We start from the raw sequence: 19,519 nt of genomic DNA, 5'->3' as shown, positions 1-19,519 counted from the left end.
GATGTCTGCCTGCCTGCCTGCCTGCCTGCCTGCCTTCCTATGAACCTGGAGCTACCTGAGCTGGGCCTTACTGGCCTCATTGAATTGTATGTAACTTCTCTTTGGGGTTTGTTTGGTTTTGAGGTTTGTTGTTGTTGTTGTTGATGTTGTTGTTGCTTTTCCTTTTGAGAGGATGCTGGGACTCGATCTCAGGGCCCTGAGAGTACTAGGCAAACACTGTACCAATGTGCTACATCCCCAGCCCCACATTTTTTGGTTGACAAAAATACAACTATTTCCAGGAAACAAAGCAATTAGTTAAAAATTAATGTCAAGATTCTTTTAGTAAAATTTAAAATCTTACTTTTTTTAGGTGTTTTATGTGAACAGCTTTCCTGTCTACACGGCCCATAGTCATGGCGACTCAGCTGTTTTCAGGGTGACTCACTGACCTGGACCTTCCGCCTGGTCTTACGTCACAGCCATCAGCACGGACAGCCGTCCCTTACCTGGAGCGCAGACCTTTTCACAGTCTTCTTGTGACTGGAACCTGTTTTCATTTCCGCCACAGCCTCCAAACCAGAACCTCGCGCAGCTCTTGGTCTTTGGATCGTGGTGCCACATTATTTTAAAATCCCTGCAAGTTCCTGGGTCTTTGGGCAGCTTACATATATCTGGAATTGCAAGGAGAGAAGGGAACCTCCATGAGACTTCAGGTTCCTCCCAGTGCTGGGTTTGAGCTGGAGCCCAACGCCACAGCAGAGGGAAGAGAGGAGAGTTGCCCAGTGGAAAGGCCCCTCGGCCCGCCCGAACCTGCATCCTCACCACCGCAGGGACATCATCATCACTTCATCTTTGCAAGGAACCAACAAAACCCTACATACAAAGCTGTCTATAAATGATACACAGAGTCCCAAACCTTAGTCAGGGCCATTGGATAATTAAAAATGGAAGGAACTGGGGTTTTTTTTCTTCCCAATCACGGGACCCCCTTATTCTTTAATTTTTTTAAGTTCTCAGAAAAAGAAACCACTAAATTTTGGATAAAGAAAATACAGTGTGTATACACAGAGAAATTTTACTCAGTCATAAAGAACAAAGTTAGGTCATTTTCAGGAAAATAAATGGAACTAGAGAATGCGGAGACCGGCCAGTCCCAGAAACTCAAGGGCCGTGTGTTTACCCTCATGTGGAAGCTGGGGAGAAAATAGAATAGGAAAAGGACATCATGAAATCGTGGAGACGGCGGAGGGAGGGGGAGAAGTCGAGGAAAGAAAAGGAGTCCTGAGAAAGGAAATAGACCAAATAACGTCAAGTTCATATATGATGGCATCACTACCCGTGTCAGTAGGATGTGTGGGGACAGAGGGACGGGGTAGTGGATGGGGTGTGGAGGAAAACCTCCCAGAGAGCTGTGTGCACACAGGAACGGGTCGTGTTAAACCTCGCTACAATATATAATCATAATCCACCAGTAAAAATCTTTCTAAAAGAAACCGAATGTGAAACCTCGGAGCTTTCTACTCTTTGGCCAAATGGAATTTAAATCCCCTTAGAATATAGTTCGCCCAGCGTGACGGTGCACGCTTGTGATCCCAGCATTTAGGAGGCTGGGACAAGAGGATCATGGTTCGAGGACAGCCTCAGGTACTTAATGAAACCCTTTGCAATTCAGTGAGATTCAGTTTCAAAATAAAGCATTAAAAATAGGGCCTGTGGTATAGCTCGGAATGCCCCTGGGGTTCCATCCCTCACACCACACACACACACACACAAAGAATTTTGTTCAAAAATAAGGCTGTGCATTTCACTACAAACCAAGTCATTTGAAAATTATAGGTGAAGCAGAAACACAAAACCTTCATGAGTGTGTGCACACGCACTCACAAGTGTGTAGCCAAGAAGCACCCGAACCCCGTGCCAAGAAGGGCCACTGGAGTAAAGTTCATTACAGCAAAAATGTCCCACAGCAAATCGCTTTTGAAGACTGGGAGGCTTTCTTTTTCCAGTTAAGAAGTTTATGTTTTAAATGCACACTCTGACAGCTGCAAAGTCAAGCTGAGGCCCCCTCCCCAGCCATGCCTAGGGAAAAAGTTGACAGCCCATGCTCAGTAAGAATTCTGTTTACAAAGCTTTCTGGCAAACTCCAGATCACGCTGGGAAAGAGATACATGGACGTTAACCATTATCTGAAAGTTTAGAAGACGTAAGCCTTCTTTTGACCAAAGTCCCTGCGCAGATAATGCTGTATGCGTATGTGAGTGGCTAACAGGCTGGAATCTTCAGGCTCTCCGCCTGAAGGGCTCCATCCCCGCTCTCCTGGATCCAGCAAGGCAGGTCATGCGCAGCTGCAGACATAGCAGACATCTGCAGCTCTGACCAGCACCGACAAGGGAAGGGAGAAACTAGGTCGCTAGGTTGACAATCCCAGCTTGGGTCAGCCATGACGTATGGGACTCAAAGCCACAGAGGACCGAGGCTCAGAAGTGGCCTCCGTGCCCCAGGGAGGCTGTCTGCAAAGCGTGGAGGCTGGTAGCTCTGTATTTACACCTCTTGGGAGCCCAGAAAGCCAGTGGGGCCATGGAAGCCAGAATAACAAGGTGACAACTTACAAAACAAGCGTCCCTCTCTCAAATGTGCTAGTGACTGGAGGACAGGGCTGGCCTCTTAGGGGATGCCGTGGAGGGGACACAGCAAGGCACAACGAATGAACCACCGAACAGACTCCCGGCCTCTCCGCGGGTCTCCTGCAGTTGCGAGGCCTGCCCAACGTCTGTCTCATCTTCTCCTCTCCTCCCAGAGCATTGGAGCATCCCCAGATGGCCCACACTGTTCAGTATTATTTGTTCCGAGTGCACCTCGGGCCTGGTCATCTCGGTTCCCTCTTGCCCCCCGGGGCTCCAGGACACTCAGCTTGCAGCCACGCTGCCGCCGGAGCTGGCTCCCTGCCCCACCGGCCTCCTCACTTTCTTTCCATTCTAACCCAAGTCCCCAGAACCAAACCATGGCTCCTGCACTGCCTGCCCTCGTCCAGGCCAGAATCGAAATATAAAGACACACTGCGCTGTGGACACAGAGGTCTGGAAAGCCAGGAGAAATACTGACGAGAGTCCCGCGCCATTCAAAGACGAAATTTAGGATTCTCCATTTTTAAATCCTGAAAGTGTGAGATGTTATGTTTCTATGGAGTCTTATGGTTTTAAGCCCCATATTGGGCAGATTCTACTAAGCTATGTCTACATATGCTAATGTAGTTGTTTTCAAGCAAATTAATAATAATAATAATAATAATTAATAATAATAATAATAATAATAATAAATATAATGTCCTGTTGTACAAAGGAAATTGGTTGGCCTTCATTGGACTTACACCGGACTTTTCCTAAAACAAAGCGATTTTGGTTACGATAGTTACCTAGTTGTTCATGTCTTCCCTCTAACGGGAGGAGGCCCCTTTGGGCACAACTCTGCAGGTTCCGGCTGTGTATCGTTAAATACTACTTTCTGTGACTGAGAACCCAATGGCAGCCTTGAAGACGCTCAGGAGGAAAAGTTATCAACGTCCTTGCCTGGCTCACTTTAGCCTGGACTGTTTCAATTTCACAACAGAGAATGTGCAGGGTGGCTGGATTCAGACCCCGTCTGGCGAAATATCCTCTCTGGTGGCCATGGGGCTTATGAGAAGGGCGACGGGCACAAGCACGTGTTCTCAGAAGAGTTAGAACTGACCCTAGGCAGGGGGACCCCAACTGTGCGGCACAGGGAGCCCTGAGAAACAGTCTATGTTTGTACAAAGTGCGTGTGCTCACATACATGGTCTCCCTTGACACAAATACACATTGTCCATGCATAATATTCATAGAAAAAAGTAAGGCTGGCTCCACATTGGGTCACTAAGGGTGGTCATCACTGGCATCGACACAGCCACGGGGGGGGGGGTCATGTTTCCATGGTGTTCTGTATGTCCTGAATTCTTACCAGGGATGGCATATTTATGTGATAATCAGCAAAGAAAAATACTCTTTAAAACAGAAAACATGTTGGCTGGACAGTCCAGCCTTCTGTGTAGTTTGAAATTTCCAGTGTTTAAAAACATTTTTCAAGACACCAGCTTTGACATTTTCCAAACCAGCAGGTTATCTCCATGCATTCCAGTGTCTACTGGAGCAAACCGCCAGGGTGGGGAGTGTTTGTGGGCTGTCCTAAACACGTTGCTCATCAGTTCCATGGTTGTTAAACATGAGGACTCAATGGCCTCTGGCTCCCGCACTGTTGATACGGTGTAAAGTACTTCCAGAGCTCGAAGGTAGGTCTGATGTCTGAATAAAAAACTTTCATTTTTAGCATTGGTTGATTCAAAAAGGACAAAAGAAACTTTTTTTTCTAATTCTAGCTTTACTTTTCATTGCAGTTGTGATTAAGTTTGGGATCCTTTTGCTTTCAGATCTTGACCAGTTGACTTTTTTTTAAGACTTCTCAATTTAAAAAAAAAAAAAAGCCAAATACCCTTTGAGGCTCATTATAACCTGAACAAGCAACTGATAAAATCACATTCTCAGGCAGAGATAAACAGACCTCCTTTTTGATGACTGCCTCTCTTTAGCCAAGGAGCACAAATATTTGTAGTTATTTAATTTAACTCAACTTGTGAGGTTTAGTTCTTTGGATCATTGTTAACGTAAAGTCAGGTTTTTCCCTATTATATCATTTTGTGTTAATCGATTATACATATTAGAACTTGACTAACAGAATACTGTGTTTCATCAAATCTAAGTTATCTTCATTTTATAATGCAATATTATTTGATGTTCTACCAAGTAACACAAAACACCACCAAAAACCCATGCCATGTCATCAACTGTAAGTCATATTTAAGTCTCAGAAGTATTACAATGGAGAAAAATTGTGCTTTTTAGAATAAAAGAAATAAAGTGTTGGTGAGCTTAAGATGATAGTTCCTCCAGGACTTTATAACTGACCCAGTAATAATGCCTGCTTAAACAAAATGTGATCAGTTCTACAGATTGTCAATTTCTGAAATAAATAATAAAAAATACTAAGCATTTCGTTAGCGATTTAGGCTAGTTTCTGCACTGAAATCTTTCTTCAGCTCGTATGGTTAGGCCAGGCATTTGGGATTGGCTTATGGACACAACATTATTTGAGCACTTTTCTTCCCCAAGCCCTTCCCTCCCCAGCGCCCTCCTCCAATCCCCTGCCACTCTTCTGCACGTCTTTCTCCATGTTCGTTAAAGTCCCCTATGCTTCCTATTTTCTCTCTAGTGTCCATATATGAGAGAAAATATATAAGCTTGACTTTCTGACAGGGCCAGTCTCACTTAGCATATTCTCTATTTCCGTGTGTGTGTGTGTGTGTGTGTGTGTGTGTGTGTGTGTGTGTGTTACTGGGAATGGAACTCAGGGGCCTTCTACATCTGAGCTATACACCCTAGACCTAGTTTTTATTTTTTATTTGGAAACAGGGTCTCACTAGGTTGCTGAAGCTGGCTTTGAACCTGCGTGGTCCTCCTGTCTCAGCCTCCCGTACTGCCCTTACAAGTGTGGGCCACCACGCCCAGCTTAGTTCCATTCAAATTTTTCCCCAGAATCCCTCAAACACAGGTCACCATGCTTCCTAAACCCATGACAGAAGAGCAGGTCCTTGCTGAGCCGGGGATCTAACTAAGGGGAATCTTACCTCTAAGCTATACCCCCAGACAATTTTAGTTTTTATTTTGAAACAAGTTCTTGCTAAGTTGCTGAGAGCCTCATTAAGTTGCTGAGGATGGCCTCAAACTTGTAGTCCTCTAGACTTGCAGTCCTCTGGTCTCAGCCTCCCAAGTACCGAGATTATAAGTGTGTGCCACCATGCCTGGTCAGTAGTTGATATTTACTACTAAGAAAGGGACACATATGTGTAAATCTAAAATGTGTTACTAATTAGTTAATGCAGCAGAAAAAAATGAGAAAATTGAAGTGCATACATATTCATCTAGAAAAGATAGTTTTGAAATTTAATTTTGTCTGGATTGTTTATAAAACATGTCTTTGGAGAAATAATGCATACTGAGTATTGTGTCTGTACCAGTGTGAAGGAGCAAGTTTTAAATCTAACTTATCAAGATCCCCACAGTCTTCACAGAAACACAGTAAGAGTTTCAAAAACTTTTCTCCCACCGGGAGAGAGGAGATCGATGGGTTAAAGGCCTGGATGGGATACACTTCCCTAATTCCAAAACTTGCAACTCCACATGAAAAAACAAAACAGCCCGACCAGACTAGTGTTTAAAGATTATGTTGCTTATGTTATCTACGCTCTGTTTATACATTCTCATTCTTCTGGACCACACATAAGAGAACCAAAAACCTCCCGAAGCCTGCTGTCTAGTAGTTATTCCAAGTCATTTTTGCTCAATGAAGCAAGAGTTTGCTAGAAATTTTGCATTTCCTCCCTAGGAGGGACCCAGTTAGCTCACGAGCAGAGAGTGGTGTGCACAGATTTCAATGCCTTTGAAGTTGGAGCTGGGGCTGTCCTGACCCATATCTTCCAGGAAAATCTAGTGTGCTCTTCGTGACTGACTCCCGTTGGAAGTCAATCCTCTTGTGAAGGATTGCAGCTGCGGGGACCAAAGGCCCATCTACAGACTTTAATAGGACTCAGGAAACTGCTTATGAACAGAGACAAAAAGGGTGGAGCCTGGGGGGGTCTCCCTACCCACCCGACCCTGGTTGCACCTAGTTGACCCTAGTTGACCTAGTTGACCTAGTTGCCTTAGAAGCAACTCCCATCCAATTTCTCCAGGAGTCTGAAGACTGCTAGATACAGGCCCATCCACAATAGGGAGTGAGCAGAACAAAACAAGGTAGGGCCTCTTGGAACCCACCTGGAACTTTCCCCAGAGAAGTCATGGCAGTTCAACCCAGACCATGACCTAGAATCAAGACTTTAAATGATTCAAAATTGTTGAAATAATACTTTCTTAGTGCTGCTAAAGGACCTGATCGTTTCACTACTTACCTGTTTCGGTGAGAAGTATTGGTTCTGTGTTCACCATTAGATTGATGGTTGAACTAGCAGCCGGCCTGGCTGGTTGTGGAGGAAGAGGTGCGGGCTGAGTCTTCTCTACAAAAGAGAACACCATGAAGCGAGTCAGCAGATCAGAGGCCGATGGGCTGAGGGGCCCTCAGGGAGCTTCCTTTCAGGGCTGGTGTCTTAGAGCCAGGCCTTTGAAACACAGATTTGAGAAGCATCTACACTAGTTTATGCTGTGGTCTACCCGCTGGATCCATCAGTTAATGGGCAAATGGGGGATCCCTGAGCACCAACACGCTCATCTCCCACAGACCGTCTTCTGCTGCCATCCAAGGAAACAGAATCCTAGGGTGAATGGGCCTTTGGCCTCAAAAAGAAGAGAGAGGAGACCCGTGCATGGTTTAGAAAGGCCGAGAGGCAGGCAGAAGCAGCCTCAGAGGTATGCAGGAGCCGGCAGGTGCCAGCTTGCTGGGGCCAGGGAGACAGACCTCTCCACGCTAGCCAGGGACCCCAGCCCTGAAGGCGCGCCTCCTCCTACTCCTCCACTGCTCCCTAAGGATCCATTTTTCCATTCGCTGAACAGAGAGGCAGGGACAGGGCTGAGCAGCAGAGAGCCTCGTCAGGCCCAGTTTCTTTGGGTGCCACCTTGGGTAGGGCAGCTCAGGCCCCGAGGGCTTGGTTTTCTCTTTAAAGTAGCCAAGTACCCAGGGCCAGGGGCACGCATCCCATGGCACCCATCTTCCTTTCTATTATTATAAAGTCAGGATACCATCAAAGCACCCAAGATTACTGACTTGTTTTTTTTTTTGGTGGGTTTTTGTTTTTTTTTTTTTTTTTTTTGGTGGTACTGGGGTTCCTGGAAGCCTTTCTACCTCTGCACTACACTCCCAGACCTATTTTTACATTTTTATTTGGAAACAGGGTCTCCTAAGCCAGCACACGCAGCTGGCTTTGAACCTGCGCGATCTCCTGTCTCTGCCTCCCAAGCGTGGGGATTACAAGCGTGCGCCTCCACGCCCGGCCTGATTTGTATTTTTTAACTTTGTGGGTACTCAAGGACAGAGTCCATTAATAACTGTTGCCTTTATGTCCCACTCACTATCCCGTGTGGAAATCAGTGCCCGCGGTCCTCCGGGCTCCACGTACTTACTTGTGCTGAAGCTTCCTCGGTACACAGCTCTGACCTGTGACCGCAAGTAGCAGACCACCACCACTTGGTACGTCCGCCCGGCCAGCAGGCCTCCGACGGCTCTGTCGGTGACGGAGAGGTTCTGCCTCAGGACCAGGGACTGGTCGTGGGCTGAGGTGACAGTGAGGTCATAAAAGTAAGAACTGGGGGGCTCGGGCCCCTCCCAGTGGAGTTTGGCGCTGTTCTCTGTGATTTCAGACACCTGGACCTCTCGGATTGTCTTAACTGAAAGACAGAGCAGAGCGGAGTGTGGAGACAGAGACCAAAACCTCCCGGGACTGCAACACCCAGGCCGGACAGGAGTCTGACCCGGCTGTGCCAAGAGGCCATTGATTGAAACTTGGGCAGAGAACTAATTTCTTCTTCCAGCTCCTGAGAAATATCAGTCTTGTCATCTGTTAGCTTGCATGGAACATTAACAATCACTTGTAATTACACATCACAGTCATTAAAAATCCCACTAGCCATCATCAATAGGTAGCGGCTGCCTCTTTTTTTCTATTGAAAAACTCTACTATTGAGATGCTTTGAAAATGTAAGACCCGGGGTGCTAATCCACCAATGTCCAATACAAAATAAGGCCTGTATTTAAAAACCTACAAAGTCGTAAGATTTGAGTACATGACTTAAAATTCTTATAAAGGGACACTGCTTTCTCTCTGCTCATGAAATGAAGACCCGTTTCCATCCTTTAATGAGTGTGTGTGCCCGCCCTCATCTTCCTTGACAAAGGCTTGCTATATTCTGTAGTATCTTACAGCATCGTCTTTGAGGAAAAGAGAACACGCTCCCAGTCCCATTGACTCACCTACCTTCTAGAGTTGGCGATGTATTTCTCCACCGTCGGGGCCTGAGGTTAGTCAGTCTTTGGAGAAAGGCTGCTCACCCAGGGTCCCACATCTCAGTTCCCTGAACTAAACACCCTAATATCACCCTGGTGCCGCACACAGGGCACCTATTCTGTGACCACATGTCTTAGGGCAGGAACCAAGTTTATGACCACAATGGCCCTATCCTGGTCTTTTCAAGTCTCATTCTTGGGGAGGTAGGTCTGGCAGAAACACGCACCTCCCAGCCTAAGAACCAGAACCCACAGGGGCTTCTGCTTTCTCTCTCTTGCTCGCTCCTAAATAGGGTCTGAATCCACTTCTACTTAGTAACTCATCCCTTTAGCTAGATAACTGGATTTTCAGGCAAGCTGGGCTGCACCATTCTGGCATCCTAGGGAGAACGGGAGCTCCCAGCACAGGCCACAGCAGGGCCAGGCAATGCAGGGGAGAGCCCAGGGGGCCGGAGACCACCACCTCACCATCCCTGACCAGGCTGTAAGACAAAGACTAGACGATGCAGAGGAAAGCAGTGTATAACAACTGGACACTTGGACCAGCACCTTTTAAAACACCTCATGCAGGTGATGATGCCTCCTGGCAGGCTTTGAGGGCAGGCCCTTGGATTGGTCCAGGAGGCAAGACCAGATGACAGCCCTCACCAGGCTTGCTTACCTGCAGGGTTGGCAGTGGCTGGCCTGGTGCCTGCTGGCTTGGCCTGTGACCGGGGGGCCTCGGGCTTGGCGGCGGCTGGCTTAGCAGCAGCGGCAGGAGGTCTCGCGGCCTGTGGCTTTGCTGGTGCCACAGGCTTGGCCGCCGCTGCCACCACAGGTCGGCCCGTGGCTGTCTTTGAGGCCGCGGGCTTGGCGGCGGCTGGCTTAGCAGGCGGTAGATTCACAATAGTCACTGGTTTGGCCGTGGCGGGCACCGGCTTTGTGGTGGTCACTGGCTTTGTGGTGGTCACTGGCTTTGTGGTGGTCACTGGTTTGGAAGTAGGACTTGATGTAACATTATTTGGAGTGTTTCTGTGAAAACAAATCAAGTATTACCTCTACCCACACTTTTACATGCTGTCTAAAATAGACAAAGATTGCACCCCATAAGTTTGGTAAAATTTGCTGTTTTAGCAAAATATATATGCTAGACTTTTTAAATTAGGTATAACATTGCACATATTCAATTTCTTATTTTTAGAATCTGTGCCTAAAAAAGTTTAAGCAGTACATACAAATAGAATAATTAAAAGTGAAGCTTATATTATACTGAGTGCATAGAAAATCTTATTTTCAATTTATAAAAGAGGCAGAAAGAGCCAGGCGTGGTGGCGCACGCTTGTAATCCCAGCACTTGGGAGGCTGACACAGGAGGATCACACAGGTTCTAAGCCAGCCTCAGCAACACAGTGAGACCCTGTTTCCAAATAAAGTAAAAAACAGGTCTGGGAGTATTGCCAGGAGGTAGAAAAGCCCTTGAGTTCCACCCCCAGTGCCACAAACAAATAAATAATTTTTTTAAATGCCAGAAAGAAGGTAGAAGAAAGAATAAACATTAGTCATTTACAATGTTCTAATTATAACAATTGAATGAAAACATACATAAAAATTAAATAAAATCAGTAATTAGTTATTTTCACCATAAAAACTATCCAACAAAATGCCTCATTAAGCTGAAAAATTATGAAGTCAGCAGACACCATACTGTTTGGTTCCCATAGCTATTGGCTGAAAGTGGTCCATATATTTTTTTGTTTGCATTGATTGTGTGTGTGTTGTGTGTGTTTGTTAACAATTTCTTGATCTATGATGAATCCTTAAAGCAGCAACAACATCAGATAACACAACAGCAAAGACCCACACTTGGTTCTAGCTTTTCAATAAAGATCCAGTTATGTGACGGATGAAGTGCCCTGCCTGTCCTAGACACTATATTTTCAAGCTGATATCATAAAACTCCCGATACTGTTACTTTGTTCATTCTGTTTTCTTATAGATAAGAAGTAGGGAATACTCCAGAGGAATGACAAGGTTAATAAAAGGCTAGAAAATGGAGCTTGGGAACCTGAGCCTGGCCAGCATCACAGTGCCTGGGGAGGGTTGGTGGCAGCCCTTGGTCATAACTTTTAGCTTGACAGGCTTAGGTTTGGAGCTACTCCGAGGGCAGAGGCGAGAGCTGAAGGGCTAAGGGGTGATAAAGAAGACAGTTTGCAGCAGAAAGAGGCAGCTCTCTTGCCCCTCCAGAGTAAACTGGATGTCCATTCTCCAAGGAACCTTTAAATCCATACCTCATGTGAGTGCAAAGCACCACCCCTTTCCCCAGAGCATGAACTACTGAGACATTCTCTTAAGGGCACACACTGCTGACCTATTCCGTGGGGTCAGTTTCTACAGCCCCCTGTTGTGTGGCCGCACTGCTCTCCTCCCTATTCCTGAGTTGATTCCAGAGACAGGGCAGGTGCCAGGCAGGAGCATCACCGTGGGAACCACAGTGCTCCCTGCCACCCGACTCACAGTTTGGTTCCTAGTAGAACACACAAGTTGCCTCCTGGCGTTCCCACCGTCACACGTGGTTATAGCATTAATAATTTTATGATTTGGAATCCAAGTTTTTTGTATCCAACCCTTCTTTATGAAATCCTGTCACACGAGATATGGTAGATTCTTTGGACATAAGGCCTCAATCTACCTTCTCTGTGCCCACGCCCATATGCTGTGATGTCCCAGGTCCTCCCCTCAGCTCTAGCTTCCCAGCCCTAACTCCAGGCTGGTGTTTGGACATGCTTTGGCCCATAGAATGTGGCAGAAGAGTCGGCCAGACCCCCTAGGTGAATCCTGCCACCTTCTCCCATGGAAACCTGCCTGGTCACCTAGCAAAGTCTAGTCGATTAGAGAGTGAGAGGCCATGGGGAGCAGAGATGAACCATCCCAGCTGAGAGCATCCTGGATCAATCAGTCTACAACAGAGACTGTGGACCACACATGCTAATAAGGGAGCTCAGAAGAGAGCAGAAGGACCACCTGGCTGAGCACAGCCAGGTGTTACTAACCCAAAGAAATGCAAATTAAATAAAGAGTTACTGTTTTAAGCCCCTAAATTTGGGGAAATTTGTTATGCAGCAAAGCTAACTAATATAGTCAATTCTTTGAGAATGGCCCACATTACTTTTGGGAAGTGAGATTTTGGATTTCAATGTCCTTATCCATAAAGTTAGCGGCTAGTTGAAGGATCTCCGTATTTTATCTAGTACTACAATTTTGAGACAATAGTTATAATCACTTACACTTGTTTGTGACCAAACTTCATAGCATTCTTTGCTGGTTGGTCTCCTTGGAACCAATCACATTGTTTCTTAACATCTGGGGACAAGTAAAAAGCATTTTCACCTAGAGAAAAACAGAAAAAAAAATGTTTAAACTACATGCAAATCACATGGACATTAAACTTAATCTGCTAATCAGTTAAATCATGAAATATTTATTTAGACCATAAATACTTGTTGAATGAATGAATTTGTCTAGACAAGCTAAGTCCTACAAATATTAAGTATAATAATGCTTGACCCATGAAACATTTTAAGTCAGTATTTTCTATGTGGTAGTGTTTCAGTAAAGATACTACTTACTCAATATGAGAGAAAAAGGTATAGAAATCAGGTGGAGAGTTTAACAAGTTCCAAACTCTGAACACTGAATAATGACCCAACTGTACTTAAATGTTTTCTCAATGCTTTGTTGAACTTTCAGTTTTTACATTTCTGAGCACAGGAAAAATCATCCCTGGGTAAGCCCATGACCTACCTTTCTTCACGTTACCCTAAATACCTCAGGAGGCAGGTCTTCACAAAAGTGAATATCACTTTCACAGACCTCAACTTTCTATTGTCTACCTACTGTCCTTCCATTTTCTATCCCTCACTGGTTCCACATGCTGCCTGTGCTAACTTGGTGTGCATCAGTCCAGGCCTGGGGAGTATGATGGGCAGTGCAGTCTCCAGGGATCAGGGGCCCACTACCAACCAACCAACAGAACACACAGTAGATGACCTTCAGGTTCTACATGAGCAAGCCTTGGAGAGGGGCATTCACAGTGAGCAAGAGAGTTGGAAATGAGTTTTGGAAATGAACTAGGATTTTCTGCTAAGGTGGGAGGAGCGGCATGCCAGGAAGGGAGAACCCCATGGTCAAAGAGCCAGCAAAGCCGGGCGTGGTGGCTCACACTTGTAATCCCAGCGCCTGGGAGGCTGAGACATGAGGATTGCACAGGTTCAAGTCAGCCTCGGCTACTTAGTGAGGCTCTCCGCAACTTAATGAGACTCTGTTTCCAAATAAAGTATAAAATGGGTATGGGAGTATAGCCCAGAGGTAGAAAAGCCCCTGGGTTCCACCCCCAGTACCACCAAAAAAAAAAAAAAAAAAAAAGAACCAGCAGACCAAGTATGGGTTTGGTGGCTAAGCCTCGGTCAATATAACTCCTTTGAGAAGCTTTCCTCAACGTCCCCATAGGGTACACTTCTTTATGATGGCAGGCACGATGTGTTTTTGACCCATTTGCCCAGCCCATCCTAAGCCCCATGGAACACCTTATTGCAAGGAGATATCCACTCAAATCCGGTGCAATAAATGAGCAAACCAAGGCAAGGATTGCTGTCTGTGTGCTCCCTGCCAGCCCTGGCTCCTAAAAGCATTCCTGACACTCAGCAGGTGCAATGCACATTTCTTGAATAAATGAGCCAGCACAATGCTATCTCTTCTACAACTGCCCTCCTGCCCTTGGGCCCGGAGACTGTGGTCCAGCAGAAAGCATGGCCCGGGGGCACGCGTGCAAAGCCGCACTTACTGCCAACGAAGGATGGCAGCAGCCTCCCGAAGCGCATCAGAGGCTCCTCGTTGAGCTCAGTGGACTTATCCACGAGCTTGAAGAAGACGTCGTTGGGCTCGCTGGCGAAGCTGTACACCTCCTTGATGTTCACCTTCCTGCCGATGCCCAGAACCACAAAGAAGTAGCCTTTGCACTTGGCCTGCAGGATAGCTCTCTCGGCCTCCTCCAGCTGCTGCTTCCGCGTCTCGCCTGTCAGCATCAGGACTATGATTTTCAGGTTCCGCGGGTTGGGTGCACTTTCGAAGATGTTCTCTATTGTGTATTCGATGGCTCTGCCCAAGGCCCTGGTTCCCTGCAGCTGCCTCATCCCGCTGCTGAGGAAGGCTAGCAGCTTCTGCCTGGAGCCGTAGTCCACCAGGGAGAATTCCACCTGCACGGGCGGCACGCTGGCGTTTTCCACGGCCTCGTAGGGCGCGTGCTGCACCACGGCCACTCTGGCAAAGTGCTGGGAGCCCTTGGGGTCTGGGCTCAAGTCCAGCTGCCTGACCAGGTACCCGATGTACTTTTTCATCTCATTGAACTGGAAGAGAGTGGTGGTCTCTGAACTGTCCAGAATGAAAGCCAGGTCGATGTCCACGTCGCTGCCCGCTGCTCTTCTGTCCCTGAAGGCAGGCCTCCAGTTGCCAAATCCACAGGACGGGTCGATGTTGCAGATGTCTAGAAAGAAGGAGAGTGGACCGTTCATCTGGTGGCTCCTGCAGCACACCAGTCTGCTGGGAGCCTGGTAATTAGAATCGCCGTGTAAGATAGAACTCTAATTATGTCCTGCAGTGTTAATAGTGGCCGGATACCAATCTTTACCACCTAATACTTATTAGATGAAATAAAACAATAAAGTAAGATTTTTATACTGTACCATGCATTTAAAATAAAAGACATGTCTTAATTCTTTGCCACATTTTGAAGAAATCTATTCCTAAGAGTCACTCAAGTCAACAGTTTGAATCCAGATTCTAAGGCCGGAACATAAGCAGAGGCTACTTTCTTTATTGTTGCCTACAAAACTCATTGCCTCCCTATGGAAGAAAAGCTCTTTCTTGGGAGGTCCTCTTTAAATATGGAAATTACTGTCTGGCATGGTGGCGCATGCTTGTAATCCCAGTACTTGGGATGCTAAGACAGGGTTTAGAGGCCAGCCTCAGCAACTTAGCAAGATCTTGTTTCAAAATATAAAGAACTGGGGGTGCAGCTTGAAGGTAGAATGCCCCTGGACTCAATCCCCAGTACCAAAAATCAATAAACAAACAAATAAATAAATATGGAAACTTATGTAGTATTTACACTGGTATATATAAGCCTTTATGTGAATCTTAGTTTAACTCAAACTCTTTAGGTAGATCACGATTCTTCAATCAAATGTCCCGAGGATGTTACAGTTTGCAGTCGCCACTGGACAGATGTCCCTGCTACAGAAGGCCTTACCCAAGCAAACGTGGCAGGTGAGGACGTTCTTCAGGAAGTCCGTGAGGTCCCTCCTTGCGGGCAGGACGAGCGCATGTCCTACTGCTGTGTTATTGATCTGGTTTAAACAAAAGAAAATGCTCACCGTAGGAGAGTACACAATAAGGAACCATTGGAGGATACAGCCGAGGAGAAAATCAGAGTCCCGTCAATAAGATCAGCTTCCCGGGAGCTCGGTGCCCTCCCACTTGGGTGTGGGAGTATAAGAGGAGAACACAGGTTTTATTCTAATACGCTGGAGTTCAAATCCCACTCTTGAACTTTCTGATGGGCCCAAAGCAGAATTATGTAACCTCTCTCTTGGGTTCTATTTTCTCAGCTGTAAAATAGGGATTGATGGTACCTTCCTAAAGGGAATTATTTGGAGGATTAAATTAGAAAATGCAAGTGCCTGATGGACTCTCTGGCAAATAGCAAGGGCTGAAACATTATGATTATTTTTAGCAGCTAGCAAATGTGAGAGCATCCTTCCCCACCCTGGGAGACTTAGATAAAACCTACTTAGGCAAAGCAAGAAAAGAAATCCCTCTGAGGAAATGGGGAGGCTCTCACCCATGACAGCAGCTGGCACCCAAGGGCCATGATCCACTAAGTGAGTGACTAGTTTGGGTGAGTCAGTGACGGGTTTTCTTGAATGTTTTATCTAAAGAGTACGTCTCTTTCTCAGCTTTGAAATGTCTGTTCATTTCATGTCAGAGAAAGCTATATTGGATAATCAGCACAGAAAGACATATTTGTTGCCCATTTCTTGGACAAAGAAGAAATGTTAGCTAAGCTACCTAATAAATGTATTTTCTTCACGTATCTTACCATCAAATACGATTACATCTAGGGCAGGGGACAGTGAAAAGCAATGCTGCTCTAGGATTTAGATGCAAAATCCCCGCACGTTTGCAGTTAACAGGCACAGGTACAGGACGTCTGCTCGTAGTGTTTGACTTGGAAGCCACTGGGCACCAAGGGCAGAGTCTTAGACCACCGTGAGTGCGTGAGTTCTTGATCTTCCAGAAACGGGGCTGTTAAAAACCACCTGTGCTCTGAGCCACTCAGCCCACAGAAGGCAAAAGCCACAAAAAGAGCCCTCTGTAGAGTGGGGTTTAAAACTGGACTTCCAAGCTGGCCATGGCGGCACATGTTTGTAATCTCAGCATTCGGGAGGCTGAGACAGTAGGATTGCAGTTCTCAGCCAGCCTCGGCTACTTTGTGAGGCCCTTTGCAATTCAGTGAGACCCTGTTTCAAAATAAAGAATAAAAAAATAGTGCTGGGGTGTAGCTTGGAGGTAGAATGCCCCTGGGTTCCATTCCCAGTACCGCAGAAAAAAAATAAATAAATAAATAAATAAATAAATAAATAAATAAATAAACTGGACTTCCAAGACCAGTGTTCTGTGCCCAAACTGCCCTGTGGTTTGGAACAATAAACATATAAACATGGAGGGATGACAGCACTGTCTCGACTGCCTCTTGCTGACGAAGGCAGTGGCAGAATACCTCATGTGAAGACAAGACCCTAGAGACACCCCCCAGCCTCACACAGCAGGAGAGCTGTCCAAGCCATGGAGAGGTTGCGTGGCACGCCTTCATGACTTTAAATGGGTGGGGGTTGGGAGTATGGAAACGGGGAACCATGGCCAAGGACCCCTGAGGCTGGGTCTGGGCCCTGTCCTTCACACCCAGTGTCCACTTGGCAAGAAGAACAGCTACGGAGTGAACAGGCCAGATGGGCGCATGTCCACCCTGGGGACTGACCCTGCAGGCTGGCTGAGGAGAGGTCTGCACAGTGGTGCATTCTGGGAGTCCTAGGACTGCTGATGTTTTGGGGAGCCCTTGGAAGAGACTCCAAGCCTCCCTGGGGGGAACATGGGGTGGGTTCCACAGCCTGGTGGCCCAGAGGAGCCTTCATAGTCTACAGAAACTCCTTGCCCAGAAGCAACACAAACCTCATGGCCTGTTGCTGGAAATGGAGACCTGGGGCAGGGTCTCAGAGAGCTCAGAGCGAGCCTTAAGGGGCCATCTGGGCAGGAGTCAGGTCTAAGGAAGAGACCGAACAGGTCATCTCACCCCCACTGGGAGGGGAGAGGCTCAGGCAGCGCTGACAGCTCCACTTGGCCGATGGGCATGCAGAGCCCGCTACCTGATGAGAGCCATGAGCACGTGAGAAGGGACCTGGGGGAGAGAGGTGCGGGTGTCGGATGCTGCTCTATTGCTGAAGCCCTGGGGGCCTCTCGAGGGAGCTCCTCGCGCACCCGGCCTGACCAGGACCCTTGACATGATGTGCTATGGACTTCCCCGGGGGACAGAAGAGAGGGAGCGTCCACCGGGCCCACACCTGCAAGGCGTTGATGAGCTGCCGGTCCTCCTGGCTGGTGAGGAACAAGGGTGTGATCCCAGCATCCGAGAGCTTGAGCACAGCCTCGCGGAGCTGTGGGGATGCCCGGGTGGGCTTGTTGCTGAAGAAGATGGCCACCTTCCTCATCAGGAACCCGCTCCTCACGCGCTTGAACGTGTTTCTGGCCACAAAGGACATGGCGGTCTCCAAGCTCTGCTGCTTGGATGTCAGCGGCACCTGGAGGTTCCGGATACTCTCCAGGAGGACGGACTTCTTCCTGGAGTCGGCAAAGCGGATCTCCGTGGTCACCTCGTTGTTGTAGGTGACCACGGCCACGCGGGCCCCCCTCGGGCAGTTGCTCTCGGCGATGGTCAGGTCGTCCACGATCTTGAGTAGGACATCGCGCATGCGGCTGAAGGTGTCCTGGGTGACCCCCTCGGAGGTGTCCAGGGCAAAGGCCAGCTCCGTGGGGAAGACAGGACACTCCAGGGGTCCTGGGGATGGGGTGGGGGTGCAAACATGAACTTCACTCACCAGAAGCATCTTTCTTTCTTGGAAGAAAGCAAGCCACTGAGATGAACTCACCATAGCAGCAGGCTGTAAAGGAAACAGAGGAGAGTGTGGGGGACACGTCTCAGGAGTGAGGAGCCCACGTGTAAAGCCCCCGCAGCGCTATGGATGTGGGGATGCACACTTACGACATTTATCTTTGATGCTCTGGACAAGGGCGCATTGCTTTAAGAGAAAATGGAAACGTGAGTGAGAAGAGAGGTTAAAAGACGGACCCGGCCACAACGCTCTCCGGAGGCATGCAACTTACATCGATGGAGTCGCCTCTGTTGCCTTTGTGACCCTGTAAGAGCAGAGAGGGCAGACTGAGCAGCGCAGCTGATGGGTGGGTGGCGTCTCAGAGAACAGCCTGGGACCCCACAAACAAGACGGGAAGAGGAGATCGGACCACTCACAGCCCCTCCCTCCATCAGTGACTTGAAGAGCAAGGGAGAGGACTTCAAGAACCAAGGTTTTCCTTAGAAGAAAACCTGGCTTGGGGGTGTGAGACTCTCATCAACCTAGTGAGACCCTGTTGCAAAATAAAAATAAAATAGGGCTGGCAGTATAGCTTGGTGGTAGAATGCCCCTGAGTTCAATCTCAATGCCACAAAATAGTAATAATAAAATAATAATAATAACAACAACAACAAGAAAAGTCCAGCAGGAGGGAAGGAGCTGAGGGCAGGTTTCAGGGACCACATATGGAGTGGCCAGCCCTCATCCCTGAGATTGGACTGGACCCAGGTGGTACTTACAGATGGCCCTGGGTAGCCAGGGTCTCCCTTCTGTCCACCTGCCCCTGGAGGTCCTGAATTTCCCTAGAGGAGAAAAACAAACAGTGCTCACTTGTGGCAGAAGACAAGACATCCTCAGCTCTTCAGGGAGGGGAGGGAGACATGATCTAACCCCGGGCCCCAGCACCATGAGCAATCTCCCACTGCAAAGGAGTTCAAACATCTCTAAAATTCAAGTGCAGTGATATGACCTTAACAAAGCAACCGAGTTCCCTGGCAAGGTAAGGTAACACAGATGCCGGCCCAGCAGCCATTCACGTGAGCATCTGTGAACGCCCGAGAGAACTGGTCACCACGAGTGAATCTGATCATCACTCAGCATAGACCACTGATGGAATGTTTCAAAACTCCACTCAAGGAGAAATGGCCCAGATGGGCTGTCCTCACTGATCAAATTCACAAGGTAGTCGTGATTATTTTTAACTATATATCAAGCTAAAAATGAGTTATCAGTGTTTTCCTATATCTGGACCACGGAGT

General features: G+C 47.5%; 1 protein-coding gene across 1 annotated transcript in view; it reads right to left on the bottom strand.

The window, feature by feature from the left end:
* Positions 1-450: 450 nt before the first annotated feature.
* Positions 451-19,519, bottom strand: part of COL6A3 (collagen type VI alpha 3 chain) — a gene marked incomplete at both ends in the record, with an annotated part of 68,308 nt that continues 49,239 nt past the window's right edge. Inside the window, 12 exons of the mRNA XM_080689292.1 lie at positions 451-653; positions 6,998-7,102; positions 8,163-8,426; positions 9,704-10,053; positions 12,306-12,408; positions 13,862-14,560; positions 15,326-15,422; positions 17,694-18,187; positions 18,279-18,290; positions 18,392-18,428; positions 18,514-18,546; positions 19,001-19,063. Of these exons, the coding sequence (XP_080545418.1) occupies positions 451-653; positions 6,998-7,102; positions 8,163-8,426; positions 9,704-10,053; positions 12,306-12,408; positions 13,862-14,560; positions 15,326-15,422; positions 17,694-18,187; positions 18,279-18,290; positions 18,392-18,428; positions 18,514-18,546; positions 19,001-19,063 (2,460 nt within the window). The remainder of the gene's footprint in view (positions 654-6,997; positions 7,103-8,162; positions 8,427-9,703; positions 10,054-12,305; positions 12,409-13,861; positions 14,561-15,325; positions 15,423-17,693; positions 18,188-18,278; positions 18,291-18,391; positions 18,429-18,513; positions 18,547-19,000; positions 19,064-19,519) is intronic.

The sequence above is a fragment of the Muscardinus avellanarius genome (genome assembly GCF_963383645.1).
Source record: "Muscardinus avellanarius genome assembly, chromosome: 2".
NCBI lineage: Eukaryota > Metazoa > Chordata > Mammalia > Rodentia > Gliridae > Muscardinus > Muscardinus avellanarius.
This window is presented reverse-complemented; position numbering and strand designations above follow the sequence as displayed.